The following is a 23,864-nucleotide window of genomic DNA, read 5'->3' as shown; positions in this document are numbered from 1 at the left end:
TCCTGTTCTTTCATCTCTACAGAAGTTAAGTGTCGCGTTTGTATTTGTTATATTCCAAGTTGTTGTATCTGGGCCTGAGACACAGACTTTCATTCGTCCATCTGGGGAGGAATGGGTTGTCTCTGGTCCAAAACTTATTCCAGGGCCTTATAGGGAAATCAGGGCCTAGGCATCCTGCATATGAATATTCCTACCTTCAAGGTCTATTCATATTGATAGGTAGTCAGGGCCTGCATTAGGGTTGTTTAGGAGGTGGCCTGTTCCTTCCCTAGTTTCCAGGCCTAGTTACTGTTCCCCTTCCAGCCTGTGTTCAGTGTAGAGTCCCCCCCCCACACTGATCGTGACACCTGAACCCAAAGACACATCTCTGGAGAGACCTGAAAATGGCTGTCCACCAACGGCCCACATCCAACCTGACAGAGCTGGAGTGGATCTGCAGAGAAGAATGACAGAAAATCACCAAATCCAAGTGTAAGCCTTGTGGCATCATCTCCAAGACTGGAGGCTGGAATTGCTGCCAAAGGAGCTCCAACTAATTCCTGAGTAAAGGATCTGAATACTTATGTCCTGAGTAAAGGGGCTGAATACTTATGTCCTGAGTAAAGGATCTGAAGACTTATGTCCTGAGTAAAGGGGCTGAATACTTATGTCCTGAGTAAAGGGGCTGAATAATTATGTCCTGAGTAAAGGGGCTGAATACTTATGTCCTGAGTAAAGGGGCTGAATACTTATGTCCTGAGTAAAGGATCTGAATACTTATGTCCTGAGTAAAGGGGCTGAATACTTATGTCCTGAGTAAAGGGGCTGAATACATATGCCAATAGAAGATTGCATTTATTTTCTTCTCAATTAACCCCTTAAGGACCGGGCTCATTTTCACCTTAAGGACCAGGCCATTTTTTGCAAATCTGACCAGTGTCACTTTAAGTGCTCATAACTTTAAAACGCTTTGACTTACCCAGGCCGTTCTGAGATTGTTTTTTTGTCACATATTGTACTTAATGTCACTGCTAAAATTGGGTCAAAAAAGTTAATTTTTTTGCATAAAAAAATACAATTTTTACCAAAAATTTAGAAAAATTAGCAAATTTCAAAGTTTCAGTTTCTCTACTTCTGTAATACATAGTAATACCCCCAAAAATTGTGATGACTTTACATTCCCCATATGTCTACTTCATGTTTGTAGCATTTTGGGAATGATATTTTATTTTTTGGGGATGTTACAAGGCTTAGAAGTTTAGAAGCAAATTTTGAAATTTTCAGAAATCTTCAAAATCCCACTTTTTATGGACCAGTTCAGGTTTGAAGTCACTTTGTGAGGCTTAGATAATAGAAACCTCCCAAAAAACCCATTCTAGAAACTACACCCTTCAAGGTATTCAAAACTGTTTTTTCAAACTTTATTAACCCTTTAGGTCTTCCACAAGAGTTAATGGCAGATGGAGAAACAATTTTGAAATTTCTATTTTTTGGAAAATTTTCCAATATAATCAATTTTTTCCAGGAGTAAAACAAGGGTTAACTGCCAAACAACACTCAAAATGGGTTGCCCTGATTCTGTAGTTTGCAAAAACACCCCATATGTGGTCGTAAACTACTGTTTGGCCGAACGGTAGCACATAGAAGGAGGGGGAACACCATATGGGTTTTGGAAGGCAGATTTGGCAGGACTGGTTTTGTTTATACCATGTCCCATTTGAAGCCCCCTGTTGCACCCCTAGAATAGAAATTTCAAAAAAGTGACTCCATCTAAGAAAGTACACCCCTCAAGGTATTCAAAACTGGGTTTACAAACTTTGTTAACCCTTTAGGTGTTCCACAAGAGTTAATGGCAGATGGAGAAACAATTTTGAAATTTCTATTTTTTGGAAAATTTTCCAATATAATCAATTTTTTCCAGGAGTAAAACAAGGGTTAACTGCCAAACAACACTCAAAATGGGTTGCCCTGATTCTGTAGTTTGCAAAAACACCCCATATGTGGTCGTAAACTACTGTTTGGCCGAACAGTAGCACATAGAAGGAGGGGAACACCATATGGGTTTTGGAAGGCAGATTTGGCAGGACTGGTTTTGTTTATACCATATCCCATTTGAAGCCCCCTGTTGCACCCCTAGAATAGAAATTTCAAAAAAGTGACTCCATTTAAGAAAGTACACCCCTCAAGGTATTCAAAACTGGGTTTACAAACTTTGTTAACCCTTTAGGTGTTCCACAAGAGTTAATGGCAGATGGAGAAACAATTTTGAAATTTCTATTTTTTGGAAAATTTTCCAATATAATCAATTTTTTCCAGGAGTAAAACAAGGGTTAACTGCCAAACAACACTCAAAATGGGTTGCCCTGATTCTGTAGTTTGCAAAAACACCCCATATGTGGTCGTAAACTACTGTTTGGCCGAACGGTAGCACATAGAAGGAGGGGAACACCATATGGGTTTTGGAAGGCAGATTTGGCAGGACTGGTTTTGTTTATACCATGTCCCATTTGAAGCCCCCTGTTGCACCCCTAGAATAGAAATTTCAAAAAAGTGACTCCATCTAAGAAAGTACACCCCTCAAGGTATTCAAAACTGGGTTTACAAACTTTGTTAACCCTTTAGGTGTTCCACAAGAGTTAATGGCAGATGGAGAAACAATTTTGAAATTTCTATTTTTTGGAAAATTTTCCAATATAATCAATTTTTTCCAGGAGTAAAACAAGGGTTAACTGCCAAACAACACTCAAAATGGGTTGCCCTGATTCTGTAGTTTGCAGAAACACCCCATATGTGGTCGTAAACTACTATTTGGCTAAACGGCAGGACATAGAAGGACATATGGTTTTTGGAAGGCAGATTTTGCTGGACTGGTTTATTTACACCATGTACCCTTTCAAGCCCCCTGATGCACCCCTAGAGTAGAAACTCCATAAAAGTGACCCCATCTAGGAAACTACGGGATAAGGTGGTTGTTGTTTTGGGACTATTTTAGGGGTAAATTAGATTTTTGGTTGCTCTATATTACTCTTTTTGAGGCAATGTAACAAAAAAATTAAATTCTAAAATTGTTTCTACATTCGCTATTTAGTTTTGTGGAACACCTAAAGGGTTAACATAGTTTGTAAAGTAACTTTTGAATACCTTGAGGGGTGTAGTTTCTTAGATGGGGTCACTTTTTTGGAGTTTCTAGTCTAGGCTACATCAGGGGGGGCTTCTAATGGGACATGGTGTCAAAAAAAAAACTGTCCATCAAAATCTGCCTTCCAGAAACCATATGGAGTTCCCTTCGTTCTATGCCCTGCCGTGCGGCTATATAGCCATTTACGACCACATATGGGGTGTTTCTGCAAACTACAGAATCGGGGCAATAAATATTTAGTTTTGTTTGGCTGTAAACCCTTGCTTTATTACCGGCAAAATGGATTCAAATTGAAATTTTGCCCAAAAATTGGTGTTTTGGCACCGTTTTTATTTTATATTTTTAACACCGTTCATCCGAGGCGTTTGGTCAAATATAATTTTTATAGCGACGACTTTTACGCACGCGACGATGCCCAATATGTATGGCTCTCAGTCTTTGGAGACACTAAGCAGGCATCCTAAAACTGCGGCCCTCCAGATGTTGTAAAACTACAATTCCCACCATGCCCTGCTGATGGCTGTAGGTTGTCTGGGCATGCTGGGAGTTATAGTTTTACAACATCTGGAGGGCCGCAGTTTGAGGATGCCTGCACTAAAACTAATATTTTTTGGGGAAAGAAAAATTGTTTCTGTGTCTCCAAAGTCTGAGAGACATAGTTTTTTATGTTCTCTAGTGGACTGTTGGGGATTATAAAAATTTAGTACTCCATGGAAGTGTGATACTCCCTGAAGCAATCGATAATGCAGAGGCCCGGATGATCGGGGCACGTGTCACACTGAGTGGTGGTGTCCTTCCGTATCCCCCTCCTGTGACACACTCTGCACTTTTTTTGGGTCCGTCCCTTCTTTCCAGTATGGGGGACCACACCTGGAAAGTGTTGGCCAGGGACGATCCGGGTGCCTCCAATTCCCGAGGTACTCCGGCCTGCTCTTTCCCGGTCCGAAAAGATCAGGTCCTTGAGGACTGCCTCATAGAACTGGAGGAATGTCCCTGTGCTGCCATCGCTTTGGGATAGTACAAAAGAGTTGTACATGGCAACCTGCACCAAGTAGACCGCAACTTTTTTGTACCATGCCCGGGTTTTGCGCATGGCGTTATATGGCGTGAGGACTTGATCAGAGAGATCAACTCCTCCCATATACCGATTGTAGGCGACGATACAATCGGGCTTGAGGACCGTTGCCGCGGTACCTCGCACAGGGACTGGGGTGGTGCTGTTACCGTGGATTGTGGACAGCATAAGGACATCCCTCTTGTCCTTATACCTGACCAGCAACAGGTTTCCACTGGTAAGGGCACGGGTCTCACCCCTGGGGATAGGTACCTGGAGGGGGTAGGCAGGGAGGCCGCGTTGATTTTTCTGCACGGTCCCACAAGCGAACGTGGATCTGGCGGCAAGGGACCTTAACAAGGGAATACTAGTATAAAAGTTATCCACGTAAAGGTGGTAACCCTTATCTAGCAGTGGGTACATAAGGTCCCACACGAGTTTCCCGCTAACACCCAGAGTGGGGGGACATTCTGGGGGTTGAATACGGGAATCTCGCCGCTCGTACACACAAAATTTGTAAGTGTACCCTGAGGTACTCTCACAAATTTTGTATAGCTTCACGCCATACCTCGCCCGCTTTGTGGGAATGTATTGGCGGAAACTGAGTCTCCCCTTGAACGCAACGAGAGACTCATCAACCGCGACCTCCCTTCCAGGTACGTAGGCCTGCTCAAATTTGGGGGGGACATGCTGCATTATCGGAATAATGCAGACATTTCCGGATGGCCTCAAACCGGGGATGTGTCATGGCCATACTGTAGAGTGGGGTCTGGTAGAGGACTTCCCCACTCCAGTATTGCCTGACACTGGGTTTTTGCACTAGACCCATATGCAGCACGAGGCCCCAAAATGTCCTCATCTCGGCTGCACTGACCGGCGTCCAGCCACCGGGTCTAGCCAAAAATGAGCCCGGGTGCTGAGCAACGAACTGTTGGGCGTACAGGTTCGTCTGCTCCACCATCAGATTCACAAATGGGCTACTGAAAAAAAAACTAAAAAAGTCAATTTCAGTAAACCCCACTGTGGGAATCTGGATTCCTGGATTGCAAACAAAATCCAGAATCTTGGGCTGAAAATCCACTGGGGGACACCAGCTAAGTTAACCGGCAGGGGGCTCCGGTGGGCTTATTTGGTGGGCCGGGAAACCAGTACGAGCCCCAGGGCCGCTCGTACTAGGGTGGGCCGCAGGATCCCTAGCATGTGGGGCCCCTGGCTCCGCCTGGCAGCGTCTCCGCCGCCTTGGGGGCTCATCATCATCAGATGATGATGAGGAGGATGCGGATGACAAAAGGAACGTGAGGTCATCCTCATCCTCACTGGGGCTCTCAGAGTCGGAGGCAATCTGGGCGTATGCCTCCTCGGCCGAGAACATCCGGCGGGCCATAGGTGTGTGTGCGTGTATGTGTGCGTGTGTGGCAAACTTTATTATATGTGCGTGTGTGTGGGGGCAACGGGTGTTCACGTACTAAAAAAGGCAAAAAAAGAAAGGGCAAGTGTTAGGAAAAAAAAAGTTCAAATTTGCTGATCAGCGGTACAACGCTGATCAGCGGTCGGTGGGGTGGTGGGGCGGGCGATGCGCTAACAGTGGACGGACGCTAAAAAGTGCCGGCCAGTCAGCGCACGCAGAAAAAAAAAAAAAAAAAAAGTGGTGGTGAGGGGAAGGGGGGCTGGTGGGGGGCTGGGCAAGTGGCAGGGGGGTCTGATGGATGGATCAAAAAAAGTTTTGAAATAAAAGAACTTTTTTTTTTTTTTTTCTAACTAACTTTTCCCTTCTTTCCCTGCCTAACGGTGCCTCTCCCTCACTGACCCTAACCTACCTGGGTGGCGATGGGTGCAGGAGGGTGATGGATTCCGATTAGGGGGACACAGGAGCTGGTGCTGGACGATGCTGCACGGTCAGGGTGCTGGACAGAAAGAGGAGGGGAGAGAGGAGCGCAGGAAGTTTGAATCTCGCGCCTCTCTCCCCTGCACCAATCAGCACCCTGGACAGCAGGCATCAGCACCAGAGCCAGCACCGCCTCTCCAAATCCTCGGACTGCGATAGGTGGTGTATAATTACGCCACCGATCGCAGTCTTTTTCCGGTTCATCGGGTCACAGGACCCCCGAATGGACCGGAAACGCAGAAAACCGCAGGTCTGAATTGACCTGCGGTTTTCTGCGATCGTCGATACGGGGGGGTCAAATGACCCCCCCCCCTGCATTGTTACGGGATGCCGGCTGAATGATTTCAGCCGGCATCCCGTTCCGATTAACCCCCGCGGCGCCGGAATGCCGATTTTAAGTCAGGACGTACCGGTACGTCCTGTGTCCTTAAGGACTCGGGAAATAGGGCGTACCGGTACGTCCTATGTCCTTAAGGGGTTAACAAAGATTTCTAACATTCTGTCTTCACTTTCTCATTATGGGGGATTGTGTTCAGATTGATGGGGAAAACAACGTTTTGGGAGGCCCCAGAGCTAAAAGTCAAGTGTCATAGCAAAGGGTCTAAATATTGTATAGCGGTTGTGCTTGGTATTGCACCTCAGCTCATTCACTTGCATGGGACTGATCTGTGCCTAGGCCACATGACCGATGAACGTGACGTCATTGGCCTAGGAAGAGGCCACAACACTAACAGATCTCCGTGGTCTCTTCGAACAGCTGACGGGTGGGGGTGTCGGAAGTCAGACCCCCACTGATAAGATTTTGATGACCTACCTCGAGGATAGGTAATCAATGTCAAAATCTCAGAGAACCTCTTTACTATGGTTCTTAAAAATATCAGACCCTTTTCATCAAATAAAAACTATACATTTAAAAAAATATCATTGGTATCGCTGCATCTAAAAATATCCGAAATATTACGGAATCACGTTATTATTCCGGCACAGTGAAAATGAAATCGCACAATGACGGAACTACTGTTGTTTTGGTCACATTGCCTCTCAAAAATAAAAAATAGAATTAAAAAATCATAATTTTTTCCGTATATACCCTAATAAAAAGGTAGGGCTCACCCTACAAAAAAAAAAACCCAATAAAAACCTTTCAGACAGCTGCAACAACACAAAAAAAATTTTTTTCTCATTTTTGAAAAATAGTAAAACATAAGCAAAATCGCCCTAATCGTACCATCCTGCAGAAGAAAGTTAACATCTCATTTTTGCCAGACAGGGAACGTCATAAAAACAAAGCCAAAAAAATAGAGCTATTGTGTTTTTTTCATTCCACCTCACTAATTATTATTTTTTCAGCTTTACAATACATTATATGACCCATTAAACGGCTCCACTAACAAACACAACTTGTCCTACATATTTAATTTTATCCTGAGCAGAGCTGGCGCCATAGCCATGGGGTGCCTGCTGTTTCATATAGCAGCCATCTGTTGCTCATGTCCCCGATCGGCGATAATGCCGGTCGTGGACATTTAAACTTCAGATTCCGTGGTCAACCCTGACCATAGCATCTGACCGTATGCTCTGGCTCCCTCCGGCAGCAATCGGAGATGCCGGAGCTTGTATGCGGCAGCGCCCTGTTATAGAGAATGACAGGAGCTCCATAGAAAACTACTAGATTTCTTATAGACTCCAATGCTAATGCATAGGAGTCTATGAGAATAGCAATCTGATGATTGTTATGGGAACTATGAAAAAGTGTAAAAAAATAATAGTAATAAACTTTTTAAAGATAAAAAAATATAAAAATTCAAATCAGCCCCCTTTCCCCAAAATAACAAACTAAAAAAAAATACACATCATTGGTATCGCCACATGCAAAAACGGACATATTATAATAATTAAAAAATATTTCCCCATACGGCAAAAAAAAAGGCAAAATGGTCGATTCACCGTGTTTGGTCGCTCCATTTCCCACAAAAAAAATTGATAAAAAGTGATCAAAAAGTCGTACACACACCTGAATGGTATCAAGTACAGAACGACCCGCACAAAATGAGCCGTCATCACTACAAAAAAGTAATAGGAGTCAGAGTATAGCGTATTATCAGTATCAATAGGCCATATAAGGTATCGCCGGAGTCGTAGTGACCTGGAGAATGAAAGTAATTGGTCAGTTTTATCGAACATCGTAAATAAAATTAAAACTGTAAAACTGTGGCGGAATTGCTTTTTTTATCAACTTGCAACCCCTTTGGAAATTTTTTCCTGCCTCCTATTACATAACCTGCAATATTAAATGGGGGTGTTGGAAAGTACAACTTGTCCCGCAAAAAAAAAAAAAAAAACCTCATACGGAACAATTAAAAAGTGACGGCTCTTGGAAGGTGAGGCTGCTAAAACTGGCTAGGTCCTTAAAGGGTTACTGTTCTTATATTTGGAATGTTTTATTTCTTATTCCTTCTTGACTGGTCCTGAGCGCTGGGCCGCTGGGCTGACACTCCTGTCCCCTCACACATTGATGTACACTACACGCTCCTCTGATCTTCTCTAAGGCGTTGACAAAAAAAAAAAGATCCTCCTGGCTTTTTCATTGGCTGCTTCGCATCACCTGATCCTTTCGCGTTGCTCACTGGGAAATGTAGTGACTGAGGGGAAGCTCCTCGCTTGATGGTGGACAGACAGGAACTCACTTTCCCATAATCCCTTTAGTCGCGAAGCATGGGCCGCAGCCAATCGGGCTCTAGATGTGTTAGTCACGCCCCCCTGGGTAACGCTGGGAAGAAATGGCTTCCTCGGGTGACTACCAGCTGCTCCGCGCTGTCGCGTTCATCTGAGAGTCCCGCGCAGCTGCCCGGAGAAGGAGGGCGGGCGCGGTCCTGGACGTGCGCAGGTTAGAGCCTCACTTATAGGGGGGGCGTTGTGATACCGGCGCGGGTCAGACGCAGTGCACAGCGGGTGTTAGCGGTGACCCGCCACACTTCAGCGACCCGCTATGACTGGTTACTGTACGGAGCCCCGGGCGCTGGAGCCGTGTATGGTGGAGCAGCAGCTGTGCCCGGCCGCAGACCCGAGTGTGTGTCCGGCGCGGTGCACTGCGTGCAGGGACGTGTGACCATGTACAGTGAGTACAGTTATGACTAGTGCAGTGTAGTAGTATGCCCAGTGTAGAGTAGTGCAGTGAGTACAGTATATCCAGTGCAGTGCAGTGCTGTATATCCAGTGCAGTGTAGTAGTATGCCCAGAGTAGAGTAGTGCAGTGAGTACAGTATATCCAGTGCAGTGCAGTACAGTGCTGTATATCCAGTGCAGTGTAGTAGTATGCCCAGTGTAGAGTAGTGCAGTGAGTACAGTATATCCAGTGCAGTACAGTACAGTGCTGTATATCCAGTGCAGTAGTATGCCCAGTGTAGAGTAGTGCAGTGAGTACAGCGCTGTATATCCAGTGCAGCGAGTACAGTACCAGCGCTGTATATCCAGTGCAGTACAGTACCAGCGCTGTATATCCAGTGCAGCGAGTACAGTACTAGCGCTGTATATCCAGTGCAGCGAGTACAGTACCAGAGCTGTATATCCAGTGCAGTGAGTACGGTACAGCGCTGTATATCCAGTGCAGCGATTACGGTACCAGCGCTGTATATCCAGTGCAGCGAGTACGGTACCAGCGCTGTATATCCAGTGCAGCGAGTACGGTACCAGCGCTGTATATCCAGTGCAGCGAGTACGGTACCAGCGCTGTATATCCAGTGCAGCGAGTACGGTACCAGCGCTGTATATCCAGTGCAGCGAGTACGGTACCAGCGCTGTATATCCAGTGCAGCGAGTACGGTACCAGCGCTGTATATCCAGTGCAGCGAGTACGGTACCAGCGCTGTATATCCAGTGCAGCGAGTACGGTACCAGCGCTGTATATCCAGTGCAGTACAGTACCAGCGCTGTATATCCAGTGCAGTACAGTACCAGCGCTGTATATCCAGTGCAGCGAGTACAGTACCAGCGTTGTATATCCAGTGCAGTGAGTACAGTACCAGCGTTGTATATCCAGTGCAGTACAGTACCAGCGCTGTATACCCAGTGCAGTGAGTACAGTACCAGCGCTGTATACCCAGTGCAGTGAGTACAGTACCAGCGCTGTATATCCAGTGCAGTGAGTACAGTACCAGCGCTGTATATCCAGTGCAGTGAGTACAGTACCAGCGCTGTATATCCAGTGAGCACAGTACCAGCGCTGTATATCCAGTGCAGTGAGTACAGTACAGCGCTGTATATCCAGTGTAGTGCAGTGTGTTCTGTGTAGCTGTTGTCTTATACCTCTTTCACATGAGCGTGTTCCTTGCGGGAATCCTGCTCCGTGTGAGAGAGCGATCCTCCGTTCTGGACTTAGGAAGCGCACGGCGTTATACTGATTTATAATGCTCTGTGTGACCTGTATCTACAGAATTATACTGACAGCTGTATGTCAGTCTGCTTCTGTCACAGGAAGGTCACACAGAGACACATAGTATTATCAATCATGATAATGTGCGCTTCCTAAGTCCAGAACGCAGGATCCCTCTCTCACACGGAGCACGATTCCTGCAAGGGACACCATCATGTGAAGCAGTCCTTAGGGGTAGGTTCAGCTGAGCTGGATTTCCCGCTGTGGACACGGCTCATCTGGAGAGGATTTAAGCTAGGGCTACACTGCAACACGTGTCGCGCGACAATTTTTATACCGATAGTCTATGGCAGGCATGCTCAACCTGCGGCCCTCCAGCTGTTGCCAAACTACAACTCCCACAATGCCCTGCTGTAAGCTGTTCAGGCATGCTGGGAGTTGTAGTTTTGCAACAGCTGGAGGGCCGCAGGTTGAGCATGCCTGGTCAATGGTGTCGCACTGCCACATGCTGCGACTCAGCCACAGAAAAATCCAGCTATCATTATAAAAATTGTCGCGTGACACTGGTGCGACAAAATCTCGCCGTGTAGCCCTAGCCTTACTGCGTGGTAACGAATGCTGTGAGTTCCTTCACGGTTGTAAGGCCACGTTCACAGTGATCTGGTGATTGTTCGTTTCGCAGACGCGGCCATGCATATTGTAGTCCTCATTGGCCGTTACGGTTTTTCATACTGCCCTCGTACATTCACTGAAAGCCGGCGATGGACGAGAGATCTTTCTGGGAACGTTCAGTTGGCCTCTCTCACACGACCGTATGGCTTTTTCAGTGTTTTGCGGTCCGTTTTTCACAGACCCGTTGTTCCGTTTTTTGTTTCCGTTGTGTTTCTGTTTCTGTTCCGTTTTTCTGTTCCTTTTTCTATATGGCGTATACAGTAATTACATAGAAAAAAATTGGGCTGGGCATAACCTTTTCAGTAGATGGTTCTGCAAAACCGGAACAGATACGGAAGACATACGGATGCATTTCCGGACCCATTGACTTGAATGGAACCATGGAACGTGATTTGCGGGCAATAATAGGACATGTTCTATCTTTAAACAGAAATACGGAAACGGAATGCATACGGAGTACATTCCGTTTTTTTTGCAGAACCATTGAAATGAATGGTTCTGTATACGGACCGCAAAAAAAACGGAATGTAAACGGAAAAAAAAAACGGTCGTGTGAAAGAGGCCTAAGAAAGATCAGAGATCTGTGGTCTGGACCATTGGATGAAAATATTAAACATGGCCGAGCTTTTGAACGATAACGATCTGTCAGCGGTCGGCTAAGGCTACTTTCACATTTGAATTTTTTTCGGATCCGTCATGGATCTACAGAAACGCTTCCGTTAGAATAATACAACCGCACGCATCCGTCATGAACGGATCCGTTTGTATTATCTGTAACATGGTCAAGACGGATCAGTCTTGAACTCCATTGAAAGTCAAAGGGGACGAATCCGTTTTCTATTGTGTCAGAGAACACGGATCCGTCCCCATTGACTTACATTGTGTGCCAGGACGGATCCGTTTGTCTCTGCTTCGTCAGACGGACAGCCTCCAAAGTGGAATGGTGACGGAACGGAGGCAAACTGATGCTTTCTGAGTGGATCCTTCGCCCCGGGTAGATACGGGCCCCTGCTAATATACTTACCTTTCCTGCAGGGTGCGCGGCTGGCTGATGGGGTCCGCAGGAGACGGACCTCGTCTTCTTCCCAGCATGCACTGGGAGGGACCTGACGTCACACACAGCGTCCGCCAGCTCGCTGACGATGCAGCGCGGTGCTAAGTCGGGAGGCCACGGAGCGGTGAGCGAGAAGCTTCTTCCATTCACTGCCGCTCCGTGGTCCTCTATGGCGATAGGGCGATGTAGACACAATCTATACCGTTTCCCAAATGTATATAGTTTATATCGTATATCATTTATATCGCCCACTCCTATGTGTTCTATATTTTTGCGGATGCCACGGAACAGAGACGCCGACGCGGACAGTACACGGTGTGCCGTCCGCATATTTTGCGGCTTCATTGAGGCGAACGGGTCCGCGCCCGTTCCGCACAAAATGTGGATTGGATGCAGGAAAAAATAAAAAATACGTTTGTGCGCACGAGGCCTTTCGGTGATGAGTACCAGTCCTTGTTTTAGGACAGCCCCTTTCATTTAAAGGGTGCGTCCATGTTATAAAGTATGTTCTTGTTTGGGGCCGGCAGCAGGCGGAGGACCCCAGAGGTCACGCCCCCGTATCTCAGAGATGAGTCAGGAATGGGTCGCGCATCAGTATTTGTAAGCCAAAAACAAACAAGAAAATGTCTAATGGAAAGTTTTTTTTCACGTCTTCCGTGTTCTGGATTCGCTCCTGGGTTTGACTTCCAAATACTGATGCAAATTACTGACCGAGATACTTCCGCGAAGCCTCGAAGTGAAAAGCGCCGCGAGGTCTCCTGATAAGGATTTTATGATTCCTCCGGCCGCAGCGGGGTACGCCATTGCGCCGGCAGTCACATGACGCGTCAGCTGACCGCTGCACCCACTATCGCCCCCCCGGCTGTGCGTGCTCAAACATATATATATATATTATATCTTCTACGCGCATCGGGCAAGAGCGACGAGACATGATGGAACTTAGAATCTACGTGATCCGTAAGTCTCGTCTTGGGTCAGATCCGACGGCAGGAATGACGCAAGCGGTACCGTAATGTCTGTCCTCGTGCTTATAGATCCTTCCATTCTAAGCCACAACTAGATGTGAACAGAGCCGGAGCGCACGCTCCCCTGCCCGTGCGTCCATGGGGGAGGGGGAGGCATCGCATGACTCGGTTTGCAGTCAGCCGTAGAACTTGGTCTGTTCAGCAGAATTGTGTGACTGTGGTCTGGATGTGGCGCTTCATGCATGACATATGGCTGCGTATCAGACTTTGTGCTCCGTCCTGGGCCGGCGGAGGCTTCTGAAGGCAATTTATCAGAGACAGATGGTTATAGAAGCCGGCGGGGCGTAAGGGGATGTGGAGGAGAGAGCGAAAGAGATGAGGACGCGAGGTCCGAAACATGTTCGCCGTGGGCATTTTATTATTTGTCTTGCTAGGGTTTATTCCTATTTTTTGTCGCACCTTAGGCTGCCGGCGCACGTTGCGGATTATGGATTAGCCCTCATGCACACAAACGTATTTTTTTTTTTTTCCGTGTCCGTTCCATCTATAATTTTTTTTTGCAGAACGTATGCGGAACCATTCATTTAAAAAAAAAATAAGGCACTCCGCGTGCATTCCGTTTCCGTATGTCCGTATTTCCGTTCCGCAAAAAAATAGAACATGTCCAATTATTGTCCGCATTACAGACAAGGATAAGGCTGTTCCGTTCCGCAAAATACGGAACGCACACCGACGTCATCCGTATTTTTTGCGGATGCGTGCATGAGGCCTTCTCGCGAGGAAAAGCCGCAGCATAATACAGTAACCACCAAAGGGTACGAGATTAGGCTACTTTCACCTCTGCGTTTTTTTTTTTTTTTCCTTTCCGTCATAGCATCTCCATACCGGAGGAAAACGCTTCAGTTTCGTCCCCATTCATTAGGAACGGAACGGAGTGCAAGCAGCATTTTTGAGTGCGTCCTGGGATGCGGAGCAAGACAGATCCGGCATGACGCACAATGTAAGTCAATGATGCCGAATCCGTTTTCTCGGAAACAAAAGAAAACTGATCCAGCGCCCGTTGACTTACAATGGTTTTAGAGACGGATCCGCCATGGCTATATTCGAGAGAATACAGCTTGATCCGCCCATAACGGACGCAGCCGGCTGTATTAAAATAACGGAAACGGATCCTGCAAAAACGGAGATGTGAAAGTTACTTTGCTTTTTCACTTCTGTGTGGAAATTGACCTGCCGTGCCGATTTTGAAATCTGCAGCTTGTCAATTCAAGCGTGAGATCCTTTTCAATGCAAGCGCGAGATCTGCGGCAAATCCCCAACAAAAACCGCAAGTAACATGCGGTTTTTGATGCGGAAACACGTAGTAATCGGCGGGCAATTTCTACAAGACCGTCTGCACCCATGTGCCGCCAAGCCTTAGGGCTCTTTCAGACGAGCGAGTCCATTGCGGGATTCGCGCCCTCCGTTCTGGACCCCGCTCGTCTTGCAGGAGCGCACAGCATTATACTGATTTATAATGCTGTGTTCCTCCTCATGACCTTCCTTCTACACGGACATAACGCGGTCACTATGATTCTGTAGTAAAAAGGTCAAGCAGGGGCACATAGCGTTATAAAGCATGCCTGCACGTCCAGAACGGAGGGTCACGCTCACACGCAATGGACTCGCTCGTCTGAAAGAGCCCTAAGGCTACCGGCACACGGGTGCAGGGGGGGAATACCGCGCAAAAGACGAGCACGATTTTCCAGTTTTTTGGTGGATATGAAGCCAGAAATCTGAGGTGTCCTAGATTTCTGTTTTAGGCCTCATGCACACGACCGTAGACGGCCTGTGCGAACAGCAGGTCTGCAATATACATGCACCGGCCGCGTGTGCGCTGTGTCATGGACGCGGACCCATTCACTTGAATGGGTCTGCAATCCGTAAAATATGGTGTGGAACGGAGGCACAGATTGGAAGCAATATGGCGTGCTTCCATGGGTTTTCCTTTCCGTCTGTGCCTCTGCACAGTGCATGCACTTCTTTTTTGCAGTGCGGATCACGGACCCCATTCAAGTCAATGGGTCTGCGTCAGCAGATGGCGGGCACATGGTCGGTGCTCGTTCATTTTGCAGTCCGCAGCGTCGGCACGGCCAGAACACGGTCATGTGCGTGGGCCCTGAGGATGCGCCTCCTCTGGCAGCTCAGGGGATATCAAAGACGAAGAAAGCCTCAATCTTGATAAGTCTCCCCCTTTGCTGCCGTGCGGATTCTGAAATCTGCAGCACGTCGTATTTGTGGGCGGATTTCACCTTTTTGGAAGGATGAGATCTGTGGCAAAACCGCATCAAATCCACACCAAAGAAATGCCAAAACCGCGATCATTAGTGAAGATTTATGTGTGTTTTAGGTTTACATTTTGGAGGACGTTTCTTGCAGATTTTCCGCTCTGCACCCTGCGCAGCCGCCCCTGAAAGGGTCTCCTGACCAGGCGTGGAGCGGCTTGTGCTGTCTCTGTAATTTCCATTCCTTTCTCATTCTCCGTCTCATTTGCTGTGAATACCCTGCAGCCTTTCATGCTGTGTGGTTCTGGGGAAAAAAAAAGATCATGTGAACGAGGGTGGAAAATAGATCTGTCACAGTGTGAGGAGGCCTCTTTCACATGTCAGTGTTTGGTCAGTGATTGGAGCCTCCACAGAGATAAGGTATAATGGAAAGAGTTGCACCTGGTTTTTGGCCCGGAAAACCCTGATGGAAATCACTGAGCAAATATTGACCGAATACGAAGGTCCCTTTTCACACGTCAGTGATTTCCATCAGTGATTGTGAGCTGAACCCAGAAGCGGAGGCTACACAGAGATAAGGGACAATGGAAAGATCTGCACCTGTTCTGTGTTTTTGCATCTGATGAAAAACTGACTGTGTGAAAGCAGCCTCAACGTGATGCCTCCTGTCTGCACCATCAACCTCGCTAAACCAGGAATGTTTCTGGTTGAGCAAAATGATGCCTTTCTATAAAGTGATAATAATGTCTGAAATATATAAATTTTTATTCTTATGTAAATTTGTTAGAGAACCAGGGAGCTGGCCATAGCACCAGGAGCACCACTAGTGCACCCCCCCCCCCCACTGTGCTCTCCGTACTTTGAGTCGCAGTGGATCCGGTGAGCTCGGAAAGCAGCGTCTGGTTCACCGGGGCAGAGCCTCATAATGAATGAGATGTGACTCAAATGGGAGGGTGGGATACAGGGAGTATAGGGGCATTGCGCTAGCGGTCCTACTAGCGCTATGGCCAGCACCTTGGTGCTCCAACTAGGTAATTTACATAAATTATTAAAATATATATCTCTGCCATTGTTAAGTCTTTATAGAAACATAAAAAAAAGAAACACAAACAGAAACAAAAGAAGCATATTGTTTTACTCAGCATAATCAACCCTACCAGACAATATACCCGGTTTAATAGGGTTGATCATGCTGATGGAGGGTTTTTAAAGGGAACCTGTCAGCTGCACTATGCTCTCCTCACCGAGGGCAGCATAGTGTAGGGACAGACCCGTTGCCTTTATAGGTCTGTCACTGCTGTACTGGCATTCATGACTTTTATGGTACTGACCAGACGAATCCTGCAGCGTGCACCATCTGTGCAAGGGAGGTGACCTGATGCTGGCAGCACCCTTCCCCGCCTCCAGATGATGGCTGACTGTTGTGCATAGGAAAGAAACCTGTCAATTATGTTAAGACGGGGGTGGGCCGCGGCGGGTGAGTGTCATCAAAGTGCTGAATGCTGTGCAGACCGCTGAAGTCAGAGAGGGCAGCAGTCAGACCCAGAGCTGTAATTCTGTCTATCTCACTTCTACCCCCCGAAGACAGATCTGTACGTCAGGATTCTGTCATTAGTGGGGTTCTGGGTGGCGAGACCCCTGCAGATTGCTGAAGCAGAGGGGAAGAAACACTTAAAGGGAACCTGTCACCGGGGTTTTGTGTATAGAGCTGAGGACATGGGTTGCTAGATGGCCGCTAGCACATCCGCAATATCCAGTCCCCATAGCTCTGTGTGCTTTTATTGTGTAAAAAAAACCGATTTGATAGTTATGCAAATTACCCTGAGATGAGTCCTGTCCCTGACTCCTCTCACATACAGGACTCATCTCAGGGTAATTTGCATTTGTATCAAATCATTTGTTATACACAATAAAAGCACACAGAGCTACGGGGACTGGGTATTGCGGATGTGCCAGCGGCCATCTAGAAACCCATGTCCTCAGCTCTATACCCAAAATCCCGGTGACAGGTTCCCTTTAAAGGGATATTCTGGTGACTTTAAGTTATCCCCTGTTTACAGAATAGGGAGTAGCTATTATTATTACTATTATTATTGGTGGTGGTCCTACTGGTCCTGAGAAAGGGGTCCCGTACTCCTCAGGGCCCCCCTAAAACAAACAGATCAGCATTTGATGCATTCGGATGGCTACTTCATTCAGTCATTGGACTGCTGGAAATGGCTGATATTTTATATCTCATAATATATATATTATATTAGTTGGTAGTCACTGAGGTGGTGGAAATTAGCATTTGGCACTAGTCTATTATAAATGTAAATTAACAAAGCCCTTAGTTGGTAGTCAATTTATAATTTTACATTTATAATATACTAGTGCCAAATGCCAATTTCCATACCATCCTGCCCTTCCCCCCCCTCCTCACTGACTTTATTAACCCCTATCAGACCTCAGATCAGCCCTTTATTAACCCCTATCAGACCTCAGATCAGCCCTTTATTAACCCCTATCAGACCTCAGATCAGCCCTTTATTAACCCCTATCAGACCTCAGATCAGCCCTTTATTAACCCCTATCAGACCTCAGATCAGCCCTTTATTAACCCCTATCAGACCTCAGATCAGCCCTTTATTAACCCCGATCAGACCTCAGATCAGCCCTTTATTAACCCCTATCAGACCTCAGATCAGCCCTTTATTAACCCCTATCAGACCTCAGATCAGACCTTTATTAACCCCGATCAGACCTCAGATCAGACCTTTTTTAACCCCGATCAGACCTCAGATCAGACCTTTATTAGGCCTGGTTCACACCTGAGCATTTTACAGCGCGTTCGTACGTGCTGTAAAACGCTCAACAGACGAAAACCCATGTTTCCCTATGGGCATGGTTCTCAACTGCGCGTTTTACAACGCGTACAAACACGCTGTAAAACACCCTACCCCAAAGAAGTACAGGAGCTTCTTTGGGGCGTATTGTCGCGCGTTTCCTATTTCCAAAAACGCCCCCCGAAAACGTCCGTCAAAAACGCGCGTGAAACGCGTGTATCAAATTTGCTCAGGTGGGAACCAGGCCTCAACCCCTGTCCGACCTCAGATCAGACCTTTATTAACCCTTATCAGACCTCAGATCAGACCTTTATTAACCCCTATCAGACCTCAGATGAATAAAATAAAAAACTCCTCACCTCTCCTGCGCCGCGTCTCCTCTTCATCTCCAGGACCGGCGTCTCGCTCCCCTGTCTTCTCCGGGCCGCGCTGCACTGTCACCTGACAGCGTGCAGCGTCAGGTCATAGTTCGCGCGGGCCCCATCAAAGAAGACCAGGGAGGGCGAGTATCGGAAACGCTTGCTGCGCTTCTTCCCCGCTCTCGGCACCCGATGCATACTAGTGCATGCTTCCATAATGGAAGCGCTCACTAGCATTCGCTTTTATACGCATTATCAGTATATCAGCAAGGTTAGATGCCGATACCCATAATGTACAAAATCCTGAATATCGGCCGATAAGATCGGTGCTTCCGATAATTGGTCGATCCCTACTCAAAACCCCCCCCCAAAAGTCACAAAAATTTGTGCAACCATGACGTGCGCCAAAGTTTGCGACTTTTTGCCGCTAGTTTTCTGACACAGGGATAATAAATGTCCCCCATGTTCTTTATTGGAGATCACAAACAATAAATTTAGGGCTATGGCGGACCCTTCATCAGGTTCTGTATGTCTATAACTGTCTGCCACATATTATCATCCTTTTAAGACTTTGTTTTTTTTTCTTTCAGGATCATATTGACTTTAATGACTGATTTGCGCCTTTTTCGTCTGCCCCTGAGTAGAATTCTGCTTTAAGAAAAGAAGGGAAAGGTCCTAGGAAGTGATGATGGAGCACTGCCATTCATTCAAGTCCCTTGGTATGTACCCAAAGCTTTAATCTCAGGGCTGTGTACGTGGAATATATACTGCTCAAAAAATAAAGGGAACACTTAAACAACACAATGTAACTCCAAGTCAATCACACTTCTGTGAAATCAAACTGTCCACTTAGGAAGCAACACTGAGTGACAATCAATTTCACATGCTGTTGTGCAAATGGGATAGACAACAGGTGGAAATTATTAGGCAATTAGCAAGACACCCCCCAATAAAGGAGTGGTTCTGCAGGTGGTGACCACAGACCTCTTCTCAGTTCCTATGCTTCCTGGCTGATGTTTTGGTCACTTTTGAATGCTGGCGGTGTTTTCACTCTAGTGGTAGCATGAGACGGAGTCTACAACCCACACAAGTGGCTCAGGTAGTGCAGCTTATCCAGGATGGCACATCAATGCGAGCTGTGGCAAGAAGGTTTGCTGTGTCTGTCAGCATAGTGTCCAGAGCATGGAGGCGCTACCAGGAGACAGGCCAGTACATCAGGAGACGTGGAGGAGGCCGTAGGAGGGCAACAATCCAGCAGCAGGACCGCTACCTCCGCCTTTGTGCAAGGAGGAACAGGAGGAGCACTGCCAGAGCCCTGCAAAATGACCTCCAGCAGGCCACAAATGTGCATGTGTCTGCTCAAACGGTCAGAAACAGACTCCATGAGGGTGATATGAGGGCCCGACGTCCACAGGTGGGGGTTGTGCTTACAGCCCAAAACCGTGCAGGACGTTTGGCATTTGCCAGAGAACACCAAGATTGGCAAATTCGCCACTGGCGCCCTGTGCTCTTCACAGATGAAAGCAGGTTCACACTGAGCACATGTGACAGACGTGACAGTCTGGAGACGCCGTGGAGAACATTCTGCTGCCTGCAACATCCTCCAGCATGACCGGTTTGGCATTGGGTCAGAAATGGTGTGGGGTGGCATTTCTTTGGAGGGCCGCACAGCCCTCCATGTGCTCGCCAGAGGTAGTCTGACTGCCATTAGGTACCGAGATGAGATCCTCAGACCCCTTGTGAGACCATATGCTAGTGTGGTTGGCCCTGGGTTCCTCTTAATGCAAGACAATGCTAGACCTCATGTGGCTGGAGTGTGTCAGCAGTTCCTGCAAGACGAAGGCATTGATGCTATGGACTGGCCCGCCCGTTCCCCAGACCTGAATCCAATTGAGCACATCTGGGACATCATGTCTCGCTCTATCCACCATTCTATCCTCTATTGCACCACAGACTGTCCAGGAGTTGGCAGATGCTTTAGTCCAGGTCTGGGAGGAGATCCCTCAGGAGACCGTCCGCCACCTCATCAGGAGCATGCACAGGCGTTGTAGGGAGGTCATACAGGCACGTGAAGGCCACACACACTACTGAGCCTCATTTTGACTTGTTTTAAGGACATTACATCAAAGTTGGATCAGCCTGTAGTGTGTTTTTCCACTTTAATTTTGAATGTGACTCCAAATCCAGACCTCCATGGGTTGAAAAATTTGATTTCCATTTCTTTATTTTTGTGTGATTTTGTTGTCAGCACATTCAACTATGTAAAGAACAAAGTATTTCAGAAGAATATTTAATCAATTCAGATCTAGGATGTGTTATTTTTGTGTTCCCTTTATTTTTTTGAGCAGTGTACTTGGACAGTGTTGTGCTTTGGTGCCGGTGTACAAAATTGGTGGCAGCGGGCTCAGAGTGCCTTAAAGGAGTTTTCCGAGACTTAAGTACTGATGACCTGTCCTTCGGGGTGTCCACATTGTTTTATACATAAGTAATTCTGTAACGCCTAGATTCTGTAATTGGGGTGAAATAGTGCTCTATTTTTACAGTTATTTGTTTTTCCACCTTGTTTTATAGATAAGTAATTGCATTAGGCCTTGATTCTCTAAGGCTCCATTCAGACGTCCACATCCGTTCCGCAATATCTGGAACGGGTGCGGACCCATTCATTCTCAATGGGGCAGAACGGGATGCGGAGAGCACACTATGTGCTCTCCGCATTTCAGGAGCGCGAGCCCGAACTTCCGGGCTCCGGCCCCGAACTTTCGGGACGCGACTCCGCAAAAAAATAGAACATGTCCTATTCTTGTCCGCAATTGCGGACAAGAATAGGCAGTTCTAGGGGGGTGCCGGCCGGGTGTATTGTGGATCTGGAATACACCACGGACGTGTGAATGGACCCTAATTGTGGTGAAAAAGTGGTCTAATACTACTGCTATTTTACAGTTATTGTACATTATGTCCAACAGACAGGTGCCAGGGCCTTCCAAGGGAATGGGCAGTGGCAAAAATGTTTCTGGAGGTGGCAGAAGTAGCAGCTGAAGAAGGTGTGGGAGGGGGGGGGGGGGGTCGCAGCAGTCGCAGCAACAGGCCAGAGCTGCCAGTGTCATCCAGCGGTCATGTTTTGAACAGCAACCCAGCTGTCCTTGAATGTTTGACTCTGTCTTCAACATCATCTCAACTGACATCAGACACCCACAGCCAGGAGTTTCTGGGTTTTTCTGACACCACACTTAGTTGGCATGTCCCAGGAACACCTCCCCCCACCTATCCTGAAGAAGACTCTTTCTTTTTCTGCTCCTTCTGCTCGGGAAGTATTGTATGCTGCGGGTTCTGCTCCGAGCTTATTGAGTACAGTCAGCAGCTACTGCCCAGCCCAGATTTGGAGGAGACATCCGCCACTTCCTCCTGTAGGCGGGCAAGTAGCGAAGATGAGAGTGGCGTGGGAGCAGGTGTTGAGAGCGGTCAGGGACACGGCCATGAGACTGGTGAGGGTGACATCAGTGACGTGCAGACAGTAGTGGATGATGATGTAGCCAATTGCATGTGGGAGTGGGCTTCATCATCAGCAGCACCTTTAAGTCTTTTCTTCACCCACCTACCGAAGAAACCACCCAGTAGCAGCAGCAGGACATGGAGCAGAACCTGAGCCAGCAGGTGGTGGCCTACTTGTACTGCACTCTTCAATCCCACATCCAAGATCCCCTGGACTACTGGGCAGCCAAACTTGATTTGTGGCCGCAACTGGCCGAGTTGGCCCTGGACAAGCTTTCCTGCCCAGCCAGTGTGGCATCAGAGTGGGTGTTTAGTGCGACGGGGGGCATAGTTAACCCAAGGAGAACTCTCTTTTCAACACAAAATGTTGAGAGACTGACCTGTTAAAAGATAAGTCAGGCGTGGATCAGCCAGGATTTCCACCCACCAGTGCCTGATGCTTCAGACTAGATCATTCTGGCAGCCACACCAAAACATTGTGAAAAATGGCCCGTTACTTCTGGCCACGTGGTCCACTATTCTGATGCTGCCACATGCCTGATGCCACACACCTGCTGTCTCTGCTGCCATCTTCTCTTACTGCCACCCATTATCTTCTGCAGTTACTGCAACTGCTGTTGCCCCCCATCTCCCCACTCCTCATGCTGTTCACACCCTCACCATTCTGTGACTGGGCCACTGGTGTCCCTGTTTGGCCTTCTTGACATCATTGTTTATTTTACCCTTCTTCTGATCTGTCAGAAGAACCGAGAAAATGAAAAGCACAATGGATCCTGTCTTTAGAGTATCCATAGGGCCTCTATCCACACGGTCAGTATTTTGCATCAGGATTTGCTCATGATTTGGAAGCCAAAAGCAGGAGTTGGTCCAAAACACAGAAGCCATGCAAATATTTCCACCTCATGTTATCTCTGTTTTGGACCCACTCCTGTTTTTGCCTTACCAATACTGATCAAGCACTGAGGCAAAAAAACTGACCAAATACTGACCGTGTGATAGAGGCCATTAAAGTCCTGCATGCAGGGCTTCTTTTCCATCTGAATAAAACCAATTTCAGAGGCAAATGGCCAAAATTCATGCAAATTGAGCATAAGACCTGTATCACCCGGTCAGTATTTTGCATCAGGATTTGCTTATGATTTGGGAGCCAAAAGCAGGAGTGGGTACAAAACACAGAACACATGCAAGTATTCCCATCACTCATCTCTGTTTTGGGCCCACTCCTGTTTTTTTGGCCTTACCAATACTGATCAATTAATGACCAAATACTGACCATGTGAAGGTGGATGCTCAAAAGACAGGATCCATTTTTTTGGGGTTGTTCTTCTGACGGATCAGAGGAAGGGCAAAATTATCAGTGACGTCAACACAAACTTACTGCTGACACCCTCTCCACTCTGTCGGGGGGCTCTACTTGTATAAGCGTTTAATAGAACAGGTTCTGTAGACATCTATGTGGAATTAGCTGACGACTGTGTAAAAGGAGTGCGCTCTTTCACTTTATGGTACAATCTTGGGCCACTGCACGGTTAAGTACATTATACCTGACGCGACCAAATAACTCAAGTGTTTAGTGAGTCTAAGGGTCCATTCAGACTTCCGTAGTGTATTGCGGATCCGCAACACCCCCAGCCGGCACCCCCATAGAACTTCCGTTACAATAATCCGTCATTGATCTACAAAACGCTTCCGTTACAATAATACAATCGCATGCATCCGTCATGGCCGGATCCGGTTGTATTATGTCCTCTATAGCCATGAAGGGATCCGTTTGTATTATCTGTAACATGGCCATGACGGATCCGTC

The 23,864-nt window shown here is 47.2% G+C and overlaps 1 protein-coding gene across 8 annotated transcripts in view; it reads left to right on the top strand.

Annotated features, from left to right (window-relative positions):
- The first annotated feature begins 8,807 nt into the window (after window positions 1–8,807).
- LOC120978282 overlaps window positions 8,808–23,864 on the top strand; it is a 63,862-nt gene continuing 48,805 nt past the window's right edge. For 7 of the 8 annotated variants that reach the window (XM_040406528.1, XM_040406529.1, XM_040406530.1 and 4 more), the window contains exons 1-2: window positions 8,808–8,944; window positions 19,159–19,287. In XM_040406528.1, coding sequence (XP_040262462.1) covers window positions 19,254–19,287 — 34 coding nt within the window. In that variant the 5' untranslated portion in view covers window positions 8,808–8,944; window positions 19,159–19,253. Of the gene's footprint in view, window positions 8,945–19,158; window positions 19,288–23,864 lie in introns of those variants that run through there. The other variant, XM_040406527.1, reaches the window with a different exon arrangement.

The sequence above is a fragment of the Bufo bufo genome, chromosome 8 (assembly GCF_905171765.1).
Source record: "Bufo bufo chromosome 8, aBufBuf1.1, whole genome shotgun sequence".
Taxonomy (NCBI): domain Eukaryota; kingdom Metazoa; phylum Chordata; class Amphibia; order Anura; family Bufonidae; genus Bufo; species Bufo bufo.
This window is presented reverse-complemented; position numbering and strand designations above follow the sequence as displayed.